We start from the raw sequence: 18,780 nt of genomic DNA, 5'->3' as shown, positions 1-18,780 counted from the left end.
GTCATTTTGAACGTTGAAGGAGTTTTGTTCCATAGACACCTTATACTAGTGTTTCCTGCACTTAATCCATCACTACTATGTTCTATTTAAATTCAGATTCCTTTTATAGTTTGCAGTTTCTTTACTAACACATTTGTAGATAAGTTTATTGCTGAACCACACAGCTAGCAGTCTCACTCACTCTCTAGGTTTTGAAGTTTTGTGTGTAATGGTTTTAGTCTATCAAACCTTATCCTTTTCTCCCCAGTATCACAACAGTATGACTCCCAAAGTACGGATCAGTAAACAACCAATGATTCTAAAGCCAGAACAGAAAGATACAGTTGGAAGATGCATGATTGCGTTTTTATGAAGCGTAGTAAAACTGGCCCCTCTTCTTCTTCTCTGTGTTGTTGTTGTTGTTCTTGTGTGTGTGTGTGTGTGTGTGTGTGTGTGTGTGTGTGTGTGTGTGCCTTAGAAGTCAAATAATACATTAGCCACACTTAAAAAACAAAAACATTTGAATTTCATTTAGAACTGAGATTCTAAGTTGTAAGCAGAAATCTTGTGCTCAGCCACAAACATGTTTCCCCACTTTCACAATGCTGAGGTGTCAAATCCACAACCCCCAACAAATGGTTTGTTACACGCGGGGGTGAAGGGCAAGCTTTACTTACACAGCCTCACACACAGTAGATTTTTAAAGTTTTTGGGTACAGTGGTTTAGCCACAGATGTAACTTCTACTTTTGATAAAGATCACTCCACCTGCATATTTCTTAAGAAATTAAGCATCTTTATTAAGCTCTTATTTATACATGTCTACACAATAATAGACACTGTGTGCTCTGTGACATTATAGTCTTCTACTTCAGCGTTCATTGGTTTGCATTTTAAACTCCCAACCTTTCAGGTTGTTATGAACGACTTATATTTCTAACATTTTGTGATATAAAAGTGAACCATGTGGGTTTTTTTAATTTTCTGTGTGATGGAATGACTTAAGACACAAGTTATTTAAACAATTCTAAATGAAAGTGTGATGGCCATAGTACTTTATGCTGGACCAAATATGTTAAGGATAATGTTTATCAACGTAAAATTGCAAAGAACCTTTGAATAGATTATAACATTTTGTAAACAGTTACCTCAGAACCTGTACTGTCAGCCCTATGTATGTAAGGTGAAACTTTCCACAGTACTTACACTTAAGTAACTAAACACATAAAGTCACCCTTTACCAATAATCCACTGCTCCTTGAAAAAAGTAGCACAAACAGACAACTGACTCAGCAATGATGAGTAGAGCTACCCGAGGCCGAGACTCAAGCAGAAGAAAATTAAAAGTTTTGGTTTTTGCGGCTCGAAAAATTAAAGAAAGTATGTTTAATAATTCAACAAGACCAGCACCTTCAACACGTGTACATTCAAATTTTGAATCAGACTAACATCGATGTTGTTCAATAGTTTTTATCCGTTCAAAAAAAGCCATTTTACGGCTTTAATGTTTCCAGCTGATAAGGAGAATGAGTGCATTTCATCAAATGCGCGTCCAAAGGCTTTAAACATCCGCTTTGTCTGTAAAGACAGTATCAAACTACAGAGCATTGTTTTTACTAAAATTCAACATTTTCAGATGAAAATTTGGCTGCTTTTTTCACTGTAACACCCCCCTCAATGCCATTTTTAGGATATTCTCGGTGATCCCATTTTTATCATATTTATGCTTTTGGGACTGAGGGCATCTAATACGTACGTCGTCACAGTGTATTGTACTACCAACTGTGAGGGCTCTGCTTTTGCTTTGAGCAGACTGTTTTTTATTTTGTCTCCTGAGTGTGTGTTTTTCAAACGAGATCCTCCTCCTCAGTTTGATTTTGTTACCACAAACTTTGTGTAAAGTTCACAACAGAGGTAAAGAGATTTAAACACACCAGTTTAAGGAGGCAGGGGTTGGACCAGCTGCACAGGGCAGGTGAAGCAGAGAGTGTCAGGGGAGATGTGCAACAGAAGCAGAGGGAACATTTTACAAGATGATAAATGCCACATTTAGGTGATTAAGGATTTGTTGACAAGATTAAAAGACACGGCCGTCAGAGTTCAACAACATTGCAGTTTGATTAAATAAAAAGTTTTAAACTACACAAGGTTCATTTTCTCCTCTGATAGTAATCATATTAAACATGTCAAGAAAGAAAGAGTACAAAGAAAAATAGTAAATGTGTGTCTAATTCAACTCTTCCTGTGAACCTTATATGGTGAACCTTATATGGCGATGGCCAGAGGGGCCGATGGCGCGATATGGCAGCCTAGCCTCTGTCAGCCTCCCCCAGGGCATCTGTGGCTACAACAGTAGCTTGCCGCCACCTGTGTGTGAATGTGAGACTGAATGAATAGTGGCATTGTAAAGCAATTTGGGTGCCTTGAAAAGCGCTATATGAAACCCAATCCATTATTATTATTATTATCATCCCTTAATATGTTCGGTGTTACAAACTTGAAGAATCAGAGAAAAGATCATCAGACATTAATCTAATCACTTTTCAGCCTTCATTCATTCATATTGAAAAGTTGGAAATCTTCCTGCTAGACCATAGTGTAGCGTTTAACACCGCTAGCCATAACATTTTATTACTGCTATTATTAAATGGAGAGGCCTCTTCACACACTGAGGTTAATTATGAAGCTCCACAGGCTTCTGTGCAAAGACCAGTTCTGTTTACATTATACGTGCTTTAGAAGACATAGCGTACATTTTCACTGCTATGCATATGATACCCACTTTTATTGGTTAAACTGCCGGGATGTCTTAGACACATAATGAGCTTTAATTTTCTGCTTCTAAGTTCAGATAAAACTGAGGTTATCGTAACGGGGAGTAAAAATCTTAGAAACACTGGCTAACAAAATCCTTACTCTGGACGGCATTGCCTCGAGTAGTCTGTTGTAGTGATTTGGCGCATTATAAGTAAAATTGAAACATACAATCCCATAGCACAACATCAACATTTATTTATATACAAAAATAAAAATGCTTTTTTACAGAAAAGAATTGTAACTTCATATTTTATCAACGATTACGCGGGTACATGTTTTAAAAATGCGTGTAGGATACATTCTTTGGTAAAATGCAGGTTACACGTTTTAAGAAAGAAAAATCAGTCTTTCAGAGAAAACATTAGCAGCCTCCTTTGTAACACTCTGCGACCATCCGTAACTGTCTGATTTTCACCATGTCCAACCCCACCAGATTGGCGTATGCCTCGGCTATGGCGTCAAAGACTTTCCTTTCCGATTTCAGTTCGTGCAAGAGAGTTTCCGCCACCATGCGGACTTTGACGTCGTCCATTTTGATGTTGCGAGCAATCAGAAGCCGTTGAATAGATGGAATGAAACGTGGGTGAGGAGTCTTTTCTGATGCTGTGATAATTTTCAGCGTAAAAGTCATCCTCCAAGACTTGCACACACTCGTGTTGTTTCTGGCGGGGTGATCGGACTTACAGCCGCTGCATTCGCCAGTGAGGTACCTGTTGATTACTAGGTTTACTAGATGATACACCGCGGTTTTCACGGTATCGATGAAAAAAGAAGATGCCCAACCGTCAAGCTCATCGGCTTGCTGCGGCTGCTTCTCCAAGGGGCGATAGTAACCGGGCGTGTCGGGTACTATCGTGCCCTCGGCCGCAGAACTTTCCTCCTCCTCAGTGTGGCGCAGGGCTGGAAGATGCCATTTTCATGGAGAATTTCAAGCCCAACAGATGAAAATTAGCGCTCTTTTCCAAAGTTGCAACTGCTAGAGAGACAAGGTGGCCAACTCTACGGTTTTTGAAAATTGTTGCCACTCCTACCCACACCCTTTAAGATCAACCCACTTCCAGATCACGCCCCCTCCCGTTATTTTAAAAAGAACACCGCCGTCTCAATCCTTCAAACCTTTTTAGCTCAAAAAGAGAGAGAGGATGGCCTCTACAGCCCTGCGCCACACTGAGGAGGAGGAAAGTTCTGCGGCCGAGGGCACGATAGTACCGACACGCCCGGTTACTATCGCCTTTGGAGAAGCAGCCGCAGCAAGCCGATGAGCTTGACGGTTGGGCATCTTCTTTTTTCATCGATACCGTGAAAACCGCGGTGTATCATCTAGTAAACCTAGTAATCAACAGGTACCTCACTGACGAATGCAACGGCTGTAAGTCCGATCACCCCCGCCAGAAACAACACGAGTGTGTGCAAGTCTTGGAGGATGACTTTACGCTGAAAATTATCACAGCATCAGAAAAGACTCTCACCCCACGTTTCATTCCATCTATTCAACGGCTTCTGATTGCTCGCAACATCAAAATGGACGACGCCAAAGTCCGCATGGTGGCGGAAACTCTCTTGCACGAACTGAAATCGGAAAGGAAAGTCTTTGACGCCATAGCCGAGGCATACGCCAATCTGGTGGGGTTGGACATGGTGAAAATCAGACAGTTACGGATGGTCGCAGAGTGTTACAAAGGAGGCTGCTAATGTTTTCTCTGAAAGACTGATTTTTCTTTCTTAAAACGTGTAACCTGCTTTTTACCAAAGAATGTATCCTACACGCATTTTTAAAACATGTACCAGCCAGAATCGTTGATAAAATATGAAGTTACAATTCTTTTCTGTAAAAAAGCATTTTTATTTTTGTATATAAATAAATGTTGATGTTGTGCTATGGGATTGTATGTTTCAATTTTACTTATAATGCGCCAAATCACTACAACAGACTACTCGAGGCAATGCCGTCCAGAGTAAGGATTTTGTTAGCCAGTGTTTCTAAGATTTTTACCCCGCTACGATAACCTCAGTTTTATCTGAACTTAGAAGCAGAAAATTAAAGCTCATTATGTGTCTAAGACATCCCGCAGTTTAACCAATAAAAGTGGGTATCATATGCATAGCAGTGAAAATGTACGCTATGTCTTCTAAAGCACGTATAATGTAAACAGAACTGGTCTTTGCACAGAAGCCTGTGGAGCTTCATAATTAACCTCAGTGTGTGAAGAGGCCTCCATTTAATAATAGCAGTAATAAAATGTTATGGCTAACGGTGTTAAACGCTACACTATGGTCTAGCAGGAAGATTTCCAACTTTTCAATATGAATGAATGAAGGCTGAAAAGTGATTAGATTAATGTCTGATGATCTTTTCTCTGATTCTTCAAGTTTGTAACACCGAACATATTAAGGGATGATAATAATAATAATAATGGATTGGGTTTCATATAGCGCTTTTCAAGGCACCCAAATTGCTTTACAATGCCACTATTCATTCAGTCTCACATTCACACACAGGTGGCGGCAAGCTACTGTTGTAGCCACAGATGCCCTGGGGAGGCTGACAGAGGCTAGGCTGCCATATCGCGCCATCGGCCCCTCTGGCCATCGCCATATAAGGTTCACCATATAAGGTTCACAGGAAGAGTTGAATTAGACACACATTTACTATTTTTCTTTGTACTCTTTCTTTCTTGACATGTTTAATATGATTACTATCAGAGGAGAAATGAACCTTGTGTAGTTTAAAACTTTTTATTTAATCAAACTGTAATGTTGTTGAACTCTGACGGCCGTGTCTTTTAATCTTGTCAACAAATCCTTAATCACCTAAATGTGGCATTTATCATCTTGTAAAATGTTCCTCTGCTTCTGTTGCACATCTCCTGACACTCTCTGCTTCACCTGCCCTGTGCAGCTGGTCCAACCCCTGCCTCCTTAAACTGGTGTGTTTAAATCTCTTTACCTCTGTTGTGAACTTTACACAAAGTTTGTGGTAACAAAATCAAACTGAGGAGGAGGATCTCGTTTGAAAACACACACTCAGGAGACAAAATAAAAACAGTCTGCTCAAAGCAAAAGCAGAGCCCTCACAGTTGGTAGTACAATACACTGTGACGACGTGACGATTAGATGCCCTCAGTCCCAAAAGCATAAATATGATAAAAATGGGATCACCGAGAATATCCTAAAATGGCATTGAGGGGGTGTTACAGTGAAAAAGCAGCCAAATTTTCATCTGAAAATGTTGAATTTTAGTAAAAACAATGCTCTGTAGTTTGATACTGTCTTTACAGACAAAGCGGATGTTTAAAGCCTTTGGACGCCGCATTTGATGAAATGCACTCATTCTCCTTATCAGTTGGAAACATTAAAGCCGTAAAATGGCTTTTTTTTGAACGGATAAAACTATTGAACAACATCGATGTTAGTCTGATTCAAAATTTGAATGTACACGTGTTGAAGGTGCTGGTCTTGTTGAATTATTAAACATACTTTCTTTAATTTTTCGAGCCGCAAAAAACCAAAACTTTTAATTTTCTTCTGCTTGAGTCTCGCCTCGGGTAGCTCTACTCATCATTGCTGAGTCAGTTGTCTGTTTGTGCTACTTTTTTCAAGGAGCAGTGGATTATTGGTAAAGGGTGACTTTATGTGTTTAGTTACTTAAGTGTAAGTACTGTGGAAAGTTTCACCTTACATACATAGGGCTGACAGTACAGGTTCTGAGGTAACTGTTTACAAAATGTTATAATCTATTCAAAGGTTCTTTGCAATTTTACGTTGATAAACATTATCCTTAACATATTTGGTCCAGCATAAAGTACTATGGCCATCACACTTTCATTTAGAATTGTTTAAATAACTTGTGTCTTAAGTCATTCCATCACACAGAAAATTAAAAAAAAACCCACATGGTTCACTTTTATATCACAAAATGTTAGAAATATAAGTCGTTCATAACAACCTGAAAGGTTGGGAGTTTAAAATGCAAACCAATGAACGCTGAAGTAGAAGACTATAATGTCACAGAGCACACAGTGTCTATTATTGTGTAGACATGTATAAATAAGAGCTTAATAAAGATGCTTAATTTCTTAAGAAATATGCAGGTGGAGTGATCTTTATCAAAAGTAGAAGTTACATCTGTGGCTAAACCACTGTACCCAAAAACTTTAAAAATCTACTGTGTGTGAGGCTGTGTAAGTAAAGCTTGCCCTTCACCCCCGCTGTAACAAACCATTTGTTGGGGTTGTGGATTTGACACCTCAGCATTGTGAAAGTGGGGAAACATGTTTGTGGCTGAGCACAAGATTTCTGCTTACAACTTAGAATCTCAGTTCTAAATGAAATTCAAATGTTTTTGTTTTTTAAGTGTGGCTAATGTATTATTTGACTTCTAAGGCTCACACACACACACACACACACACACACACACACACACACAAGAACAACAACACAGAGAAGAAGAAGAGGGGCCAGTTTTACTACGCTTCATAAAAACGCAATCATGCATCTTCCAACTGTATCTTTCTGTTCTGGCTTTAGAATCATTGGTTGTTTGCTGATCCGTACTTTGGGAGTCATACTGTTGTGATACTGGGGAGAAAAGGATAAGGTTTGATAGACTAAAACCATTACACACAAAACTTCAAAACCTAGAGAGTGAGTGAGACTGCTAGCTGTGTGGTTCAGCAATAAACTTATCTACAAATGTGTTAGTAAAGAAACTGCAAACTATAAAAGGAATCTGAATTTAAATAGAACATAGTAGTGATGGATTAAGTGCAGGAAACACTAGTATAAGGTGTCTATGGAACAAAACTCCTTCAACGCTCAAAATGACCAAAGTGAGGACTACAAGCGCTTTCTCTCAGTTGGTTGTGTTTAGGGAAAAGCTGCTAAATACACTGAGACTGCTCCACATTGTTAGCAAGTTAACTCTGGATGTCTGTGGGTTTGTCAAACTTGGAGTGTACAAAAGCAGAAAAACAGTAAAAGATGCAGACGGTGAAAGTTTGGTTTATTTCATGAACACAATGAAACATTTTACAGTCCACAGAGCAAAGTAGCATACATGATAATAGATACACATATCACAACTTGTGAGAAGTAAAACTCGTCGCCTTACCACATGTTATATTCTGTAAACTTAAAATAAACCACAGAAATTAGAGTTTAGTGTTTTAAAGTCATCTATTAAAAACATTACTGAAGTGACACTTTAACGATACTTCATATCACAGTGTTTATGATGATAAAACATGTTCTCTCATTAGTAGATGTCTCGCGCTGTCGCTTGTCCTGAAAATGTCCAGAGCCGGGTTCAGCTTCCTCTTCAATTACCATTGATCATTAATAGGGCCACAAAAGATTTGTTACATTATCCCCATAAACAACATGCTTTTATAGAAATCACTGTGACACAAATATTTAGATTCTTGTTTCACAATTTGCATGAACTCCAAATCTTTAGAGTTTCATATTTATAAAGTATCGCAAATAATACAATAATACCATTGTATGAGCTACACTTCTTGTAAAATGATTGGAAACGCGTTTGAAAAAGCTCCTGCTGTGACCTTCCTTCTGTGAAGGCACACACACTCACACACACACACACACACACACACACACACACACACACACACACACACACACACACACACACACACACACACACACACACACACACACACACACACACACACACACACACACACACACACCCAGAGAGAGAGAGAGAGAGAGAGAGAGAGAGGGGGAGATCATTAATACAAAGCATTGGAGTCGGTTTTGGATTTTCACTTGTTGTTGGCTTTAATATGAACAGTCACATAAAATTCATTCCAATTTTTTGCCTTTGCTTCAATTAGGATGTTTCTTTAAATCTACAACACCTTCCTTTTCGAAAAGTTTACTGACATAGTAAAGAAGTAGCTAGGGAACTCTGCAAGTATGAGCAACAATAGCTTAAGGACATTATGTCCAATAAAGAGGAATTCATCATCTGCAGTTCGTGAAAAAAAAGCGCAATATTAAAAACAATTCAGTAGACCCTCAGAGTGCGGATACAAACTGTTTTCAGCTGTAGAGGTTAACTTCATGCACTTATCAGCATGTAGTTTAGAGGCTTGCATTAGAGTGCTTTGGTGCTTGGTCATCTTTTTATTTAGCATGGTTGTACCGTTGTGAATGTAGCTATATAAATAAATACGCTCAAGAGTCTATCGTGTGTTTGACATGCAACTAAAAATTCGAAAATATATTTTTAAATCAGTAACTTTGCAAATTTAGAGGATTTGTTTTCGGACAACATATGTGTCACATTTTAAACAGGGTTTGTATAATCAGCACTGACATACAGACATTTATGCGCTGGGTATAACAGACATGCTTACCGTGTGAAAGGCCCGCCGATGTCTTGGAGCAGAGAAACACGCTGTATTGTTGCTTTTCTCTGTTGTATAAGCAGCGCCCGTGGGTCAGAAACGCTGTGTGCGGGTAGCACAGTTGGCTCCAACGCACATCCAGGCATCCGCCTGAAAGAAAGGTGTCGCTGCAGCTAGCTCTCAGGATAGTCATGCATTTATTTATATTTGCATTCTGGTGCGTTAAACTAGCAGCCTCTGTGTCCCGCTTGGATCATTATTCCGAAAATTCAGATATTTAAATAAAATGGTGAATTGGCTAGTGATGAGGAAAGAATATGTGTTTGTTTGTTTTTAGAAGTATCATAGTTTATTTCTAAAGGAATACATGTTATTTGTGACACTGTTTGAAAACTATTAGCCTCTGTGTGTTTCAGAGCGGTAAAGAAAAGCAAAATGCTCCTAAACTAGTTAAATTAAAAGTAAAATGCTCGTGCTGATGAACGAAAGTGTTATGCTCTCAATGACCGATGTAAAGGGTTAGTGTGGCTGCTTAGGGCATTTTTATATAGGTGTGGGGCTTGGTTTCAGCTGGCCTCTGAGATGTAGAGATAAAGGTGTAATGGCATGATAAAAGCTATAGTGGCTCCGATGGACCTAGCACAGCCGGACCTCTGCCATAAGATAAAGGAGACTGTTTGTATTGAAAACTATGGCAGTACAATTGAGATGCTGTTGATAAGGATGGCCTCTTCTGCTGACTGTAGGGGGTCTAACTGTAACCCCCCTGTCTAAATGTTGCAGAATTAAGAATCCCTGTTTATTTCTAAAGGAATGCCTGCTGTTTGTGGTATTCTGTTTGAAACTATTAGCCTCTGTGTGTGAATATGTGTTTTTAGAAGGTGGAAAAACTTTCTGTTTAAAAACTATTAGCCTCTGTGTGTTTCAGAGCCCTAAAGAAAAATACCCCTAAACTAGTTAAATTAAATCATCTGTGTCTAAATAACAGAACTCCGAGACCTATACAATCCTTTAAAAAAAAGAGTTTAATTAAAACACATAATGGTTTCATTAAATAAAAACGCTATTAAACACATGTAAACATATGATCTCTGAACTCGCAAGTCCGTTCACACGCCAAAAAGTCCGCTCACGCGCAAGGTCCGCTCGCAAGCACATGGACGCCGAGGGGGGATAGGGAGGGGTGTGGGGGTAGGGGTGGGGGTGTGGGGGGTGGGGGGGGCAAAAAGCTGTAGGTATATTACTACTAACACACACTGTATTCACAATCTATTTGAATGAAAAAGTTAACTTATTCACTGTTGAATATTATGCAGTTGTAAGTTAAAAGTTGATGTTAAAATTTTACTGAATACTGAAGGTCTTTGCTGTTCAAGCAATAAGCAGCAATAAATTCAGTCTCAGCAGAAGTGAAGATTAAATGTTCAAAAACAGTTTTACAGTATTGATAAATCGATTTAGAAAACAGGAAGTGGTGGGCTCGCATTGCTACATGCGCAGTTAACATTTCTGGGAAACACAATAGTGCAACCTTTAAAGTATGAAAACAAAGAGAAAGCATCATATTAGTTGATTAAAAAATGCTAGAAGCTAACTGTTGAAAAAAAACCCATCCCCCTTTTTATATTTTGCTACTTTTTCATATTCAATTTTTGTGTTTTGCAAGCGAATGGAAAAAAAAGGATGTAACCATTTGACTTTGGTCCCCTTGATTTCATTTCATTGCCTGAAAAATAAGAAAATACAGGTTTGAAGTATATATGATTTTAAATTCAAGCAAAGAAACAAAGGACAGAAACAGAAAGTAACAGGAATAGGTGAGAAAACACAATAGGCTGGAAAACTTCAAAATTGGAAGTAAAGCAAAACATTAGACACAAGGAACTTTCAAAAAGTGAAAAACTACTAAGACGAAAAACAAGATGAATAATGTGTATCTTACTCTACATTAATTTCTAAGAGGAAATAAGCGGGAAGTGAAATAAACCACTGCAAGAAGGACTCCTGAAAACCTAACACAACTTGTTCAATCTGACTTTTTTACTTGCATTTAATTTTTATAATGTTTAAAAATATGTAGAGTATGATAACATTGTGAATGTAGATAATGCTGACAAGAGCTACAACTGTAAATTCAAGAGAAGCAATAATGTGGATATTTAAGCAGCATTCATTTTTCATCTCACCTTCAGCGTCTTCCCCTGATGAAACCACAGAAAAACAAGAAGAGAAAATAAGATATAATTTTAAATGTAATATCTAAACCACCAACAAGAATAAACATGAAAAAAACATGAAATCACTGTTAGACAATTGAGGCGTTTGTGCATGGAAAGTTAGCCCATCTATGAAACAAGTTTAGTACCAAAATCTTAAAACGCCCTTTGGCCTTTAATCAGAATGACTTAAAGTGATTTAACCAGAAATGTAATCTCAAAGACCTGTGTGGATGTACAATTCCAAAGATTTTGGATTAAAAATAAACAAATAAACAAACAAAAAACAAAACAAAATAAAATACACGCAAAATACAACCAGATTTAATGCACCAAACTGTAAATTTAAAAAGAAAGATTTTTTTTCTTATCTGCAAGATAATATGGAAAGCCTGTTCCACATGCTGTGTTAAATAAAAACAATCATTATATTGTTATCATATATGACGACAGGCTCAGAAATCAACTGCATCTGATCGAAAATATTTTTCTACTTACGTTCCTTCTTGATTTTGAAGCTCTGCAATACGGTTCCTTAAACAGAACAAAAAAACGTATATTAAAGAGCGTACTGTAGAACTGATGAGAGGAAAAATGTCTCCTCCTTGTTAACAGAAATTTAATTCTCTATAAAATGACTCACTTGTACTTTTTTGCCATTAAAATGCAGGGGATGCCAAAGAGCAGAGCTGTACCAATCCCCACTACAGCAGGAATGATGATGTGATTATAGTTCTCAATATCTGGAAAGAGACAGAGTTGGTATTTGTTTGGGTTTTTTTGTTGTTGTTGCTTCTTTAGAATACAGACAACATTCATCTAAACATACTTTTAATAGTGATATTAACATTTTCTTAATCATGCAAAGTTTAGGGTTAAAAAATATATTGGAAGTAAACTACTGAAAGGATCTCACGTTTTACATGGAGTGTGAAAGTTTCAGATGATTTCAGGCCTCCATTAAATTCAGCAGTGCAGGTTATCTCTCTGTTGTCGTCCTTCTCTTCCGGAATAACTGTCAGGCTGGACTGTGTCTCCCAGTTTCCTTGTTTAATATCTTTATGATGCACAATGACCTTTGTACTATCCAGATTCCATGTGAGTTTAGGAACGTGAGTGGGGCAGGTGTGGATGACTGAACAGGTGACAGTGTAGGGCTCTCCTTGAGTGGCTGTCATTGGTTTAATCACTGTAGGCTCTGCAGGCTCAGCTGAAAATGAAAAAGGCAGACATAAAGTAAGAGGCAAAGTGATTTAATAGAAAACTAGTATAAATGTTTGAAGTCATGGAAAGTTGGTGACATACGGAGCATTTTCAACTCAACGCAGTTATCAACAAAGGAGAACATGTCCTTGGTGGGGTCATTGTTTTCTGTTCGCACTAGTTCAACCCGGAAACAGAAAGGACCGTTGTCATGATCTTTAACTCCAGTTATTTCTAAGGTGCAGTTGTTCTGGCCCAGACGTCCCACCAGCTGTGTTCGGTCCTTAAAGTTGTTCTCAATCAGTGTATAATCCTCATGATAGATGTTGCTTTTTTTGTCATCTTTTTCATGCCAGATTCCTCTGAGTCTGGACGTGGGCAGGTTTCCTCCAGTATGGGAGAATGAACATGGTACCACAACACAGGATGTAACCAGAGCATCGATGCTTTTTACAACAGTGGCCTTCCATTCAGCACTGGATGCGGAGCTACAGATGGCTGAAAGAGAATTAAGGGAATGTCACTGAAATAATGACTTCTCTGCTATTTCTTATAAAGGTATACAGTGTTTGCAAAGCAATTGTAAACCAACAGGTGACTCATTATGTTACCTGTAAAAAGCATACAAGTTATCATAAACTTTGTTTCGTTGTCCATGTTTCTTGAGGGTCTCGCAAAACACTGCAGGATTTTTCCATGAAAAAAATACAAATAAATAAATAAATGCATCAAAATCACTTCAATACATGGAAATTACAACACAGTTTTAGAAGTTAGACAACTTAAAAAATATATTTATAATAAACAGGCATAATTAATATTCTCATATGGACTATTATATTGCCGTTTATATTTTGCCTGCACTATTTGTCTCTGAAAGCAGCAAATCTCTCATTTGTCAGGTTCCCTGTATTTCTACCTTTAATGTCTTTGCCATCGTACTGCAAGAAAGTATCAGGGGTTCCTAAAGTCCCCAATCAATATCTCAGGCTTCATTACAGTGACTTAAAAAAAATAGAGAGAAGCTCATGCCAGAGCCAGCGAATTTCTTGGCAAACTACATAGGCTACAATACTGTGCAAAAGTGTTGGGCCACCATTCATTTCATGATGCCGGGAAAATGGGAAATAAATAGTGGTTTATTGAAATATACAAATAAAAATGGAATTACAATAAGTAAGGCAAAAACAGACAAAGTCGATATTTGGTATGACCATCTTTATTCTCCAACACAGCCTGAACTCTCTTAGGCAAACTTTCTTAAAATCTCTTTAAGTAGTTCTCAGCAATAGACTTACATCTGGTTGAATTCAGGTGTATAAATCCACAAAGAGCAGCAGGTCAGCTGATCACAGCCTCTATGTTATGAAAATCTACTGGAGCACTCAAATTATTGTAAGTTATGCTGAAGATCAATGTTTCTTTAGTTGTCCTGCCTGATTTCCATTTTCCACACTGACAGTATACTTTTTATACTAGACTGGCACTGTGCACCAGTCACAGACTGGTTTTTTTTCTTTCTTTTTTTTTTTTTACTTTAAATCCATCACAGTGCAGCATACTAACCTGTTTATCCTGCATTACCTGTAGATCATTTTCATGGAATCTTTAATTGACACAGTTAGTTTAACTCAGTTTGTTTTGCAGCAGGTTTCACAATATGAAAAACATAATGTCACATGTACAGACCCGATATCTGATGTATAAACATTTGGACTTACATGTAAGCTTGAAATTTCCAGTTTGTCAGATCCCACCGAGGAGTCCTTACACTGAAAAAAATGCAATAGGGTGGTTGTTGAATTTGCATAGAATTACTTCATATATCCAGCATGACTAATTTAAATTTCACATCTAAACATATTTTTGTCTTTTAATTTTCACATATTCTTTAAGAATATTCATTCTTTTAGAATAAATCATGTTGAAAAGAAACAAGTTAGTCGTGTTTTTATCCTCAAGCTCCGCCCCTGGAAAGGAAAAATCGGCTGCACTGTCCGCCATTTTTGTCTCTCGCTTTGGAAAATCTACTACCATCTGGAGTTTTACACTTGAAGGTAAATAAGATTTTAAAGCTAACACACCAGTGAGAAAGAGTGTAGACCCTTTATATATGTGGACTTTTACTGGGGTGTTGTTATTTTACAGGTATGTGGGCTGTTTATTGAAAACCAGGAAAGGCCAATGTTAGGCTCCAGTTAGCTAATGGTAACCGAAATTATGCGATAAGCAAATTAGTAATTAACATATGTGAGTTAATATTGTTTATATATTCTTTCAGTCTAAATTAACAGACTATTACAAACTTGCATTGGTGTCTGTAGTAAGTGCTGATACCTGCAGTGTCTTAACCATTAAACAAGCTAATGTAGGGCCGGGATATGACTAGTTTGTTGAAACATGTCTGCTGCCAATGTGACTGCGCACACATGGTAACATTACCAGCACATAGCCACAGCCGCTATAAACATGCTAAAAGGTCAATCTAGCTTCTGTAGTCAGCAGCTGGAAGACTCAACACAGACCCAAGATTCAGTGTAACGGTTATCTAAATGTTGTGTGTCCTGTTTGTAAGCCCAGAAAAGAAATTAAATAAAATGACGACCTTGAGCTTCAAGCTAATGTAAGCGTAATGCTATAGCATAAAGCTAATGCAATGATGAGGTTGTTAAATTAGTAAAAATACAATAAATATATCCAACATGAATAATTTATATTTTTGGTCTAAACATAATTAAGTCTCACGCCTTTCACTTGTTTTAGAAAGATGTTCAGTCTTTTAAAACCAGTCATATCAAAATAACAGAAAATAGTTATGTTTTCTGTTGAAACTCCACCCCCAGGGTGTGTTCTGTGAGGAAAATTCACTGTGGCGGTCCGCCATTTTTTGTCTTCGCCTGTTTACCTTTGGTGCTGAGCTTTACTTTGTCGAGGTAAACTTCAAACTACATGTTTGAGAGGAAACGAAGAGAACATCCATTAGATGGGGAAGTTTTTCTCATGAATTGCCGTTGAGCAACATAATGGAAAAAACAAGTCATTCCTTAAGTTAACTAACGATAATGCTAGCTTAAGCTGCGGGACAATATTATGTGCATTAGCTTTTTTTCAGTGTGTGCCCAGTCACATTCGCTTGTTTTTTTCTCAGTGAATACAGACTAACTAACTTGTGTCCATTTAGTTAACTGGTTGTACCTAAAATGTTTTAGTTAAACAGTTAAGCAAGCTAGTTTGCCATGGGTGGGCTCTGTGTGTGTGTGTGTGTGTGTGTGTGTTCGGAGGGGGTCTTCACTAAAGTCGGTTTATTTAGGGCATGACACCTATGCAGTACTCATTAGGAGAGGAAGTGCATGACTTGGGGCTTTATTTCATGTTCTGGGGCAGTGAATGTAATGTACTGATAACATGTTAAAGACAAACAAAAACCCAACAAATTATTTTAACTGATTTATAGAGAGACTGAGAGGAGGGCTTAAAGAGATAAGAAAAAATGACAATATAAATAGGTTTAATTTATTTTTCTGTATCGATATATGGTGCTTATCCCTGCTGAAGGGCAGATTGGTGTTGCTTCAGAACAATTCTCTAGCGTTGTTACGTAGAGGTGTTACAGTTAAGGTTTTAATAACATTATTTTATTTATTAGTGAAGCTTTGCATATGTTATCTCACATTCTGTAAGGTAAATTTTTGGAAAGGTCAAATTAATTAATTTAACTAAGTATTAATGAAAGACCTTGATGTGTATATGACACTAATAGATGTAGTTTCTGGGTCATTTGGCAGAACTGCAAAATGGCCAGAAGGAGGCAACTGCTGTGGTTGCAAACAGGCTTTGGGTGGTATGGAAGTAAGGGCAACTATGGAACTGCTCAGCAACATGGGACCCATAGCTAATAAATAGTAATATGACAAAAATAACAACTTTGTGTGGATGTAACCTTGTGAGATCTGAGATTTTGACAGCATTTTTATGTGACAACTTCTCTTTTAGATAAATGCAGAGTTTAAGCGCATTACCTCCATGCCCCTGCAGTCCAGATTACTCTCGCAGATAGATGTGCTATCTGACAAACTAATAAAGGTCTTCAAAAGGCGAGGAGGACAAATAGGAAGAAGACTTCAGAACATTCTGGAGCCCACGGCCCAGGTAAGAAAAAAAAAAAAAAAAATTGTGTATACACTTTAGGGAAAATAATAATTTTAACCAAATGCTGCTTGTCACTCTATGCCAGGAGTATGTTGAAAATCACCTGGGATTTTCACAATTTACCATGGGTGCGGGTTTTTTTTTTCTTTTACCTGCATTAGAACTATGTGTGGAGTTCATAGTTGAACACCTCTCTATGCTCTGACAATATTCTGCTTCTTTGCATGGAGATTTCACTTCAGAAATGCATTACCTTTTTAAGCATTCTGAGGACTCAAATCACATGCTGTAATGAATCCATTTTTGTTCACCTAATGTGTTAATGTTAACATTTTTTGGAATAGTGACACAGATTAAAATAAGATTTGGTATAATGTTCTTTGACCTGTGTTCTGTTTAATTAAATTTTGGTTTCTGCATTTTCTAGGCCCCAGATGAAGCCATTATCCAACGATCTAATAAGGAAACAACCATGGAATTTACATCATAAAGTCAAGAGATACCAATGGCAGCCCTGAGGACATCGGGATAGTCCTTGAAGGCCAGAGAGTCTGGCAGGATTTGGATAACTATACCCTAGCAGCTGCAATGCTGTTTGGACTAATGTACACTTTGAACCTCACCTACCCACTGGAAAAGTATACCTTGGAGGTATTATAGAAACTGTTTATGGAGCTCAAAAGACAGCCTTTCAAAGAAGGCCCAGGTTTTCAGGACCAGACTGTACGATTGAACAGTTTTCCAGTTATGATGTGGGAACAACATGTTTACCTCTTCGAATATGTACCATCCTTTCTTTTAAGCCAGCACTGGTAAAGTTGCAGTACATAGTGAAACTTATTTTTCTGGCACTTTTCAACTTGGGGCCTTTATTACTGCAGTGTTCAGTGTTCACTTTTCAAGCCATGGCTCTTTTGAAAAAAAATTCAAACTTTGAATGTCCATTTTTCTCAATGGAAATGGTGCCTTGCACCAATTTCACCAGTTAGCAATTTTTTTTCCCAAGGTGCACCACTACAAACAGATTGCATGGTCTAGTATTAGTGATTGTGATGTTTAGTACACAGGGGGTTCCAGCTCTTAAAGACATTGCTGTGGTGGTTGCTATGGATGCATGGTCCACAGCAATCACAATGTTTTGGGTGAACTTGGCGTGTACAATTCCTGTTTTAAGCTGTCTGCCAAAGGGGGGCTGCATTTCATTTCACAGTGCCAACAGTCTGCTATAACTTGAATTCAAACCCTATTTTATACTTTAAGAAAAGGCCTGCTATTGACGTTTATAACACACACACACACACACACAGACACACACATATATATTTACACCCGCTGAAACTTTATCTCACCATGACAATGTAACTTCACTAAAACCTTTAAAATATGTGGTATAAAAGGGAAAAATGAAGTCAAAGAAGGCCTTGAATATACTCAGTCATCTATTTATTTTTACTCAGAAATGCTAGTTTGATTTTAGTTTCCATTTGTATGATTGAACCAATTCAAATTTGACCATGATAGAATGGAGACCGGTCCATCTGTTCACTCCCCAACAAGACGCTGAGTGGATAAGTGTTTATATAATTAGATGACTGATATTGAATATGAATATTAAATGGAAATCCACTTTTAACACAAATTCCTATGTAAGATTCGGCAAGTGTAATATGGATTACATATGTCTGAATTCCTAACCCTAACCCTAGGTAAAATTTCATTTATTTCAGTAATTCAACTCAAAAGGTGAAACTAATATATGATATAGACTCATTACATGCAAAGCGAGGTATTTCACGCCTTTATTTGTTATAATTTCGATGATTACAGCTGACAGCTTATGAAAACCCCAAATTCAAAATCACAGAAAATTAGAATATTACATGAAATCAACACCTCAAAGACCAAGGAACTGGTTGTGAACTTCGGGAGGTCCAGACCATGTCCACTGCCGGTTCAGATAGAGCAGGGGTAGGCAACCTTTTTGATGGCGAGTGCCATTTAAAATTTCCTCAGAAGTCAGTGTGCCATATGATTGCATTAGCAATA

General features: G+C 37.8%; 2 protein-coding genes across 2 annotated transcripts in view; both read right to left on the bottom strand.

Annotated features, from left to right (window-relative positions):
* Positions 1 to 18,780, bottom strand: part of LOC120442609 (sialic acid-binding Ig-like lectin 12) — a 119,456-nt gene that overhangs the window by 18,060 nt on the left and 82,616 nt on the right. The window lies entirely within an intron of this gene.
* Positions 10,580 to 14,350, bottom strand: LOC120442610 (myeloid cell surface antigen CD33-like). The gene is made up of 8 exons (XM_039619430.1): positions 14,307 to 14,350; positions 13,197 to 13,266; positions 12,688 to 13,083; positions 12,299 to 12,592; positions 12,026 to 12,125; positions 11,881 to 11,916; positions 11,353 to 11,367; positions 10,580 to 10,892 (listed from the first exon to the last, which is right to left on the bottom strand). The coding sequence occupies exons 2-7, from the start codon at positions 13,240 to 13,242 to the stop codon at positions 11,355 to 11,357; spliced, it is 885 nt and encodes a 294-aa protein (XP_039475364.1). The 5' UTR covers positions 13,243 to 13,266; positions 14,307 to 14,350; the 3' UTR covers positions 10,580 to 10,892; positions 11,353 to 11,354.

The sequence above is a fragment of the Oreochromis aureus genome, linkage group 11, assembly GCF_013358895.1.
Source record: "Oreochromis aureus strain Israel breed Guangdong linkage group 11, ZZ_aureus, whole genome shotgun sequence".
NCBI classification, from domain to species: Eukaryota; Metazoa; Chordata; class Actinopteri; order Cichliformes; family Cichlidae; genus Oreochromis; species Oreochromis aureus.
Note: the sequence above shows the minus strand (reverse complement) of the source record. Positions and strands in the feature narration are given on the sequence as shown.

What these genes read in the sequence shown, in the direction of transcription:
- LOC120442610 (XM_039619430.1), bottom strand. Translation starts at nt 13,242, where the DNA reads ATGGACAACGAAACAAAGTTTATGATAACTTGTATGCTTTTTACAG. An exon ending in CGTTGAGTTGAAAATGCTCC is followed by an intron (nt 12,593 to 12,687) that starts GTATGTCACCAA and finishes TTTCATTTTCAG; the next exon opens with CTGAGCCTGCAGAGCCTACA. An exon ending in TTTCACACTCCATGTAAAAC is followed by an intron (nt 12,126 to 12,298) that starts GTGAGATCCTTT and finishes GTCTCTTTCCAG; the next exon opens with ATATTGAGAACTATAATCAC.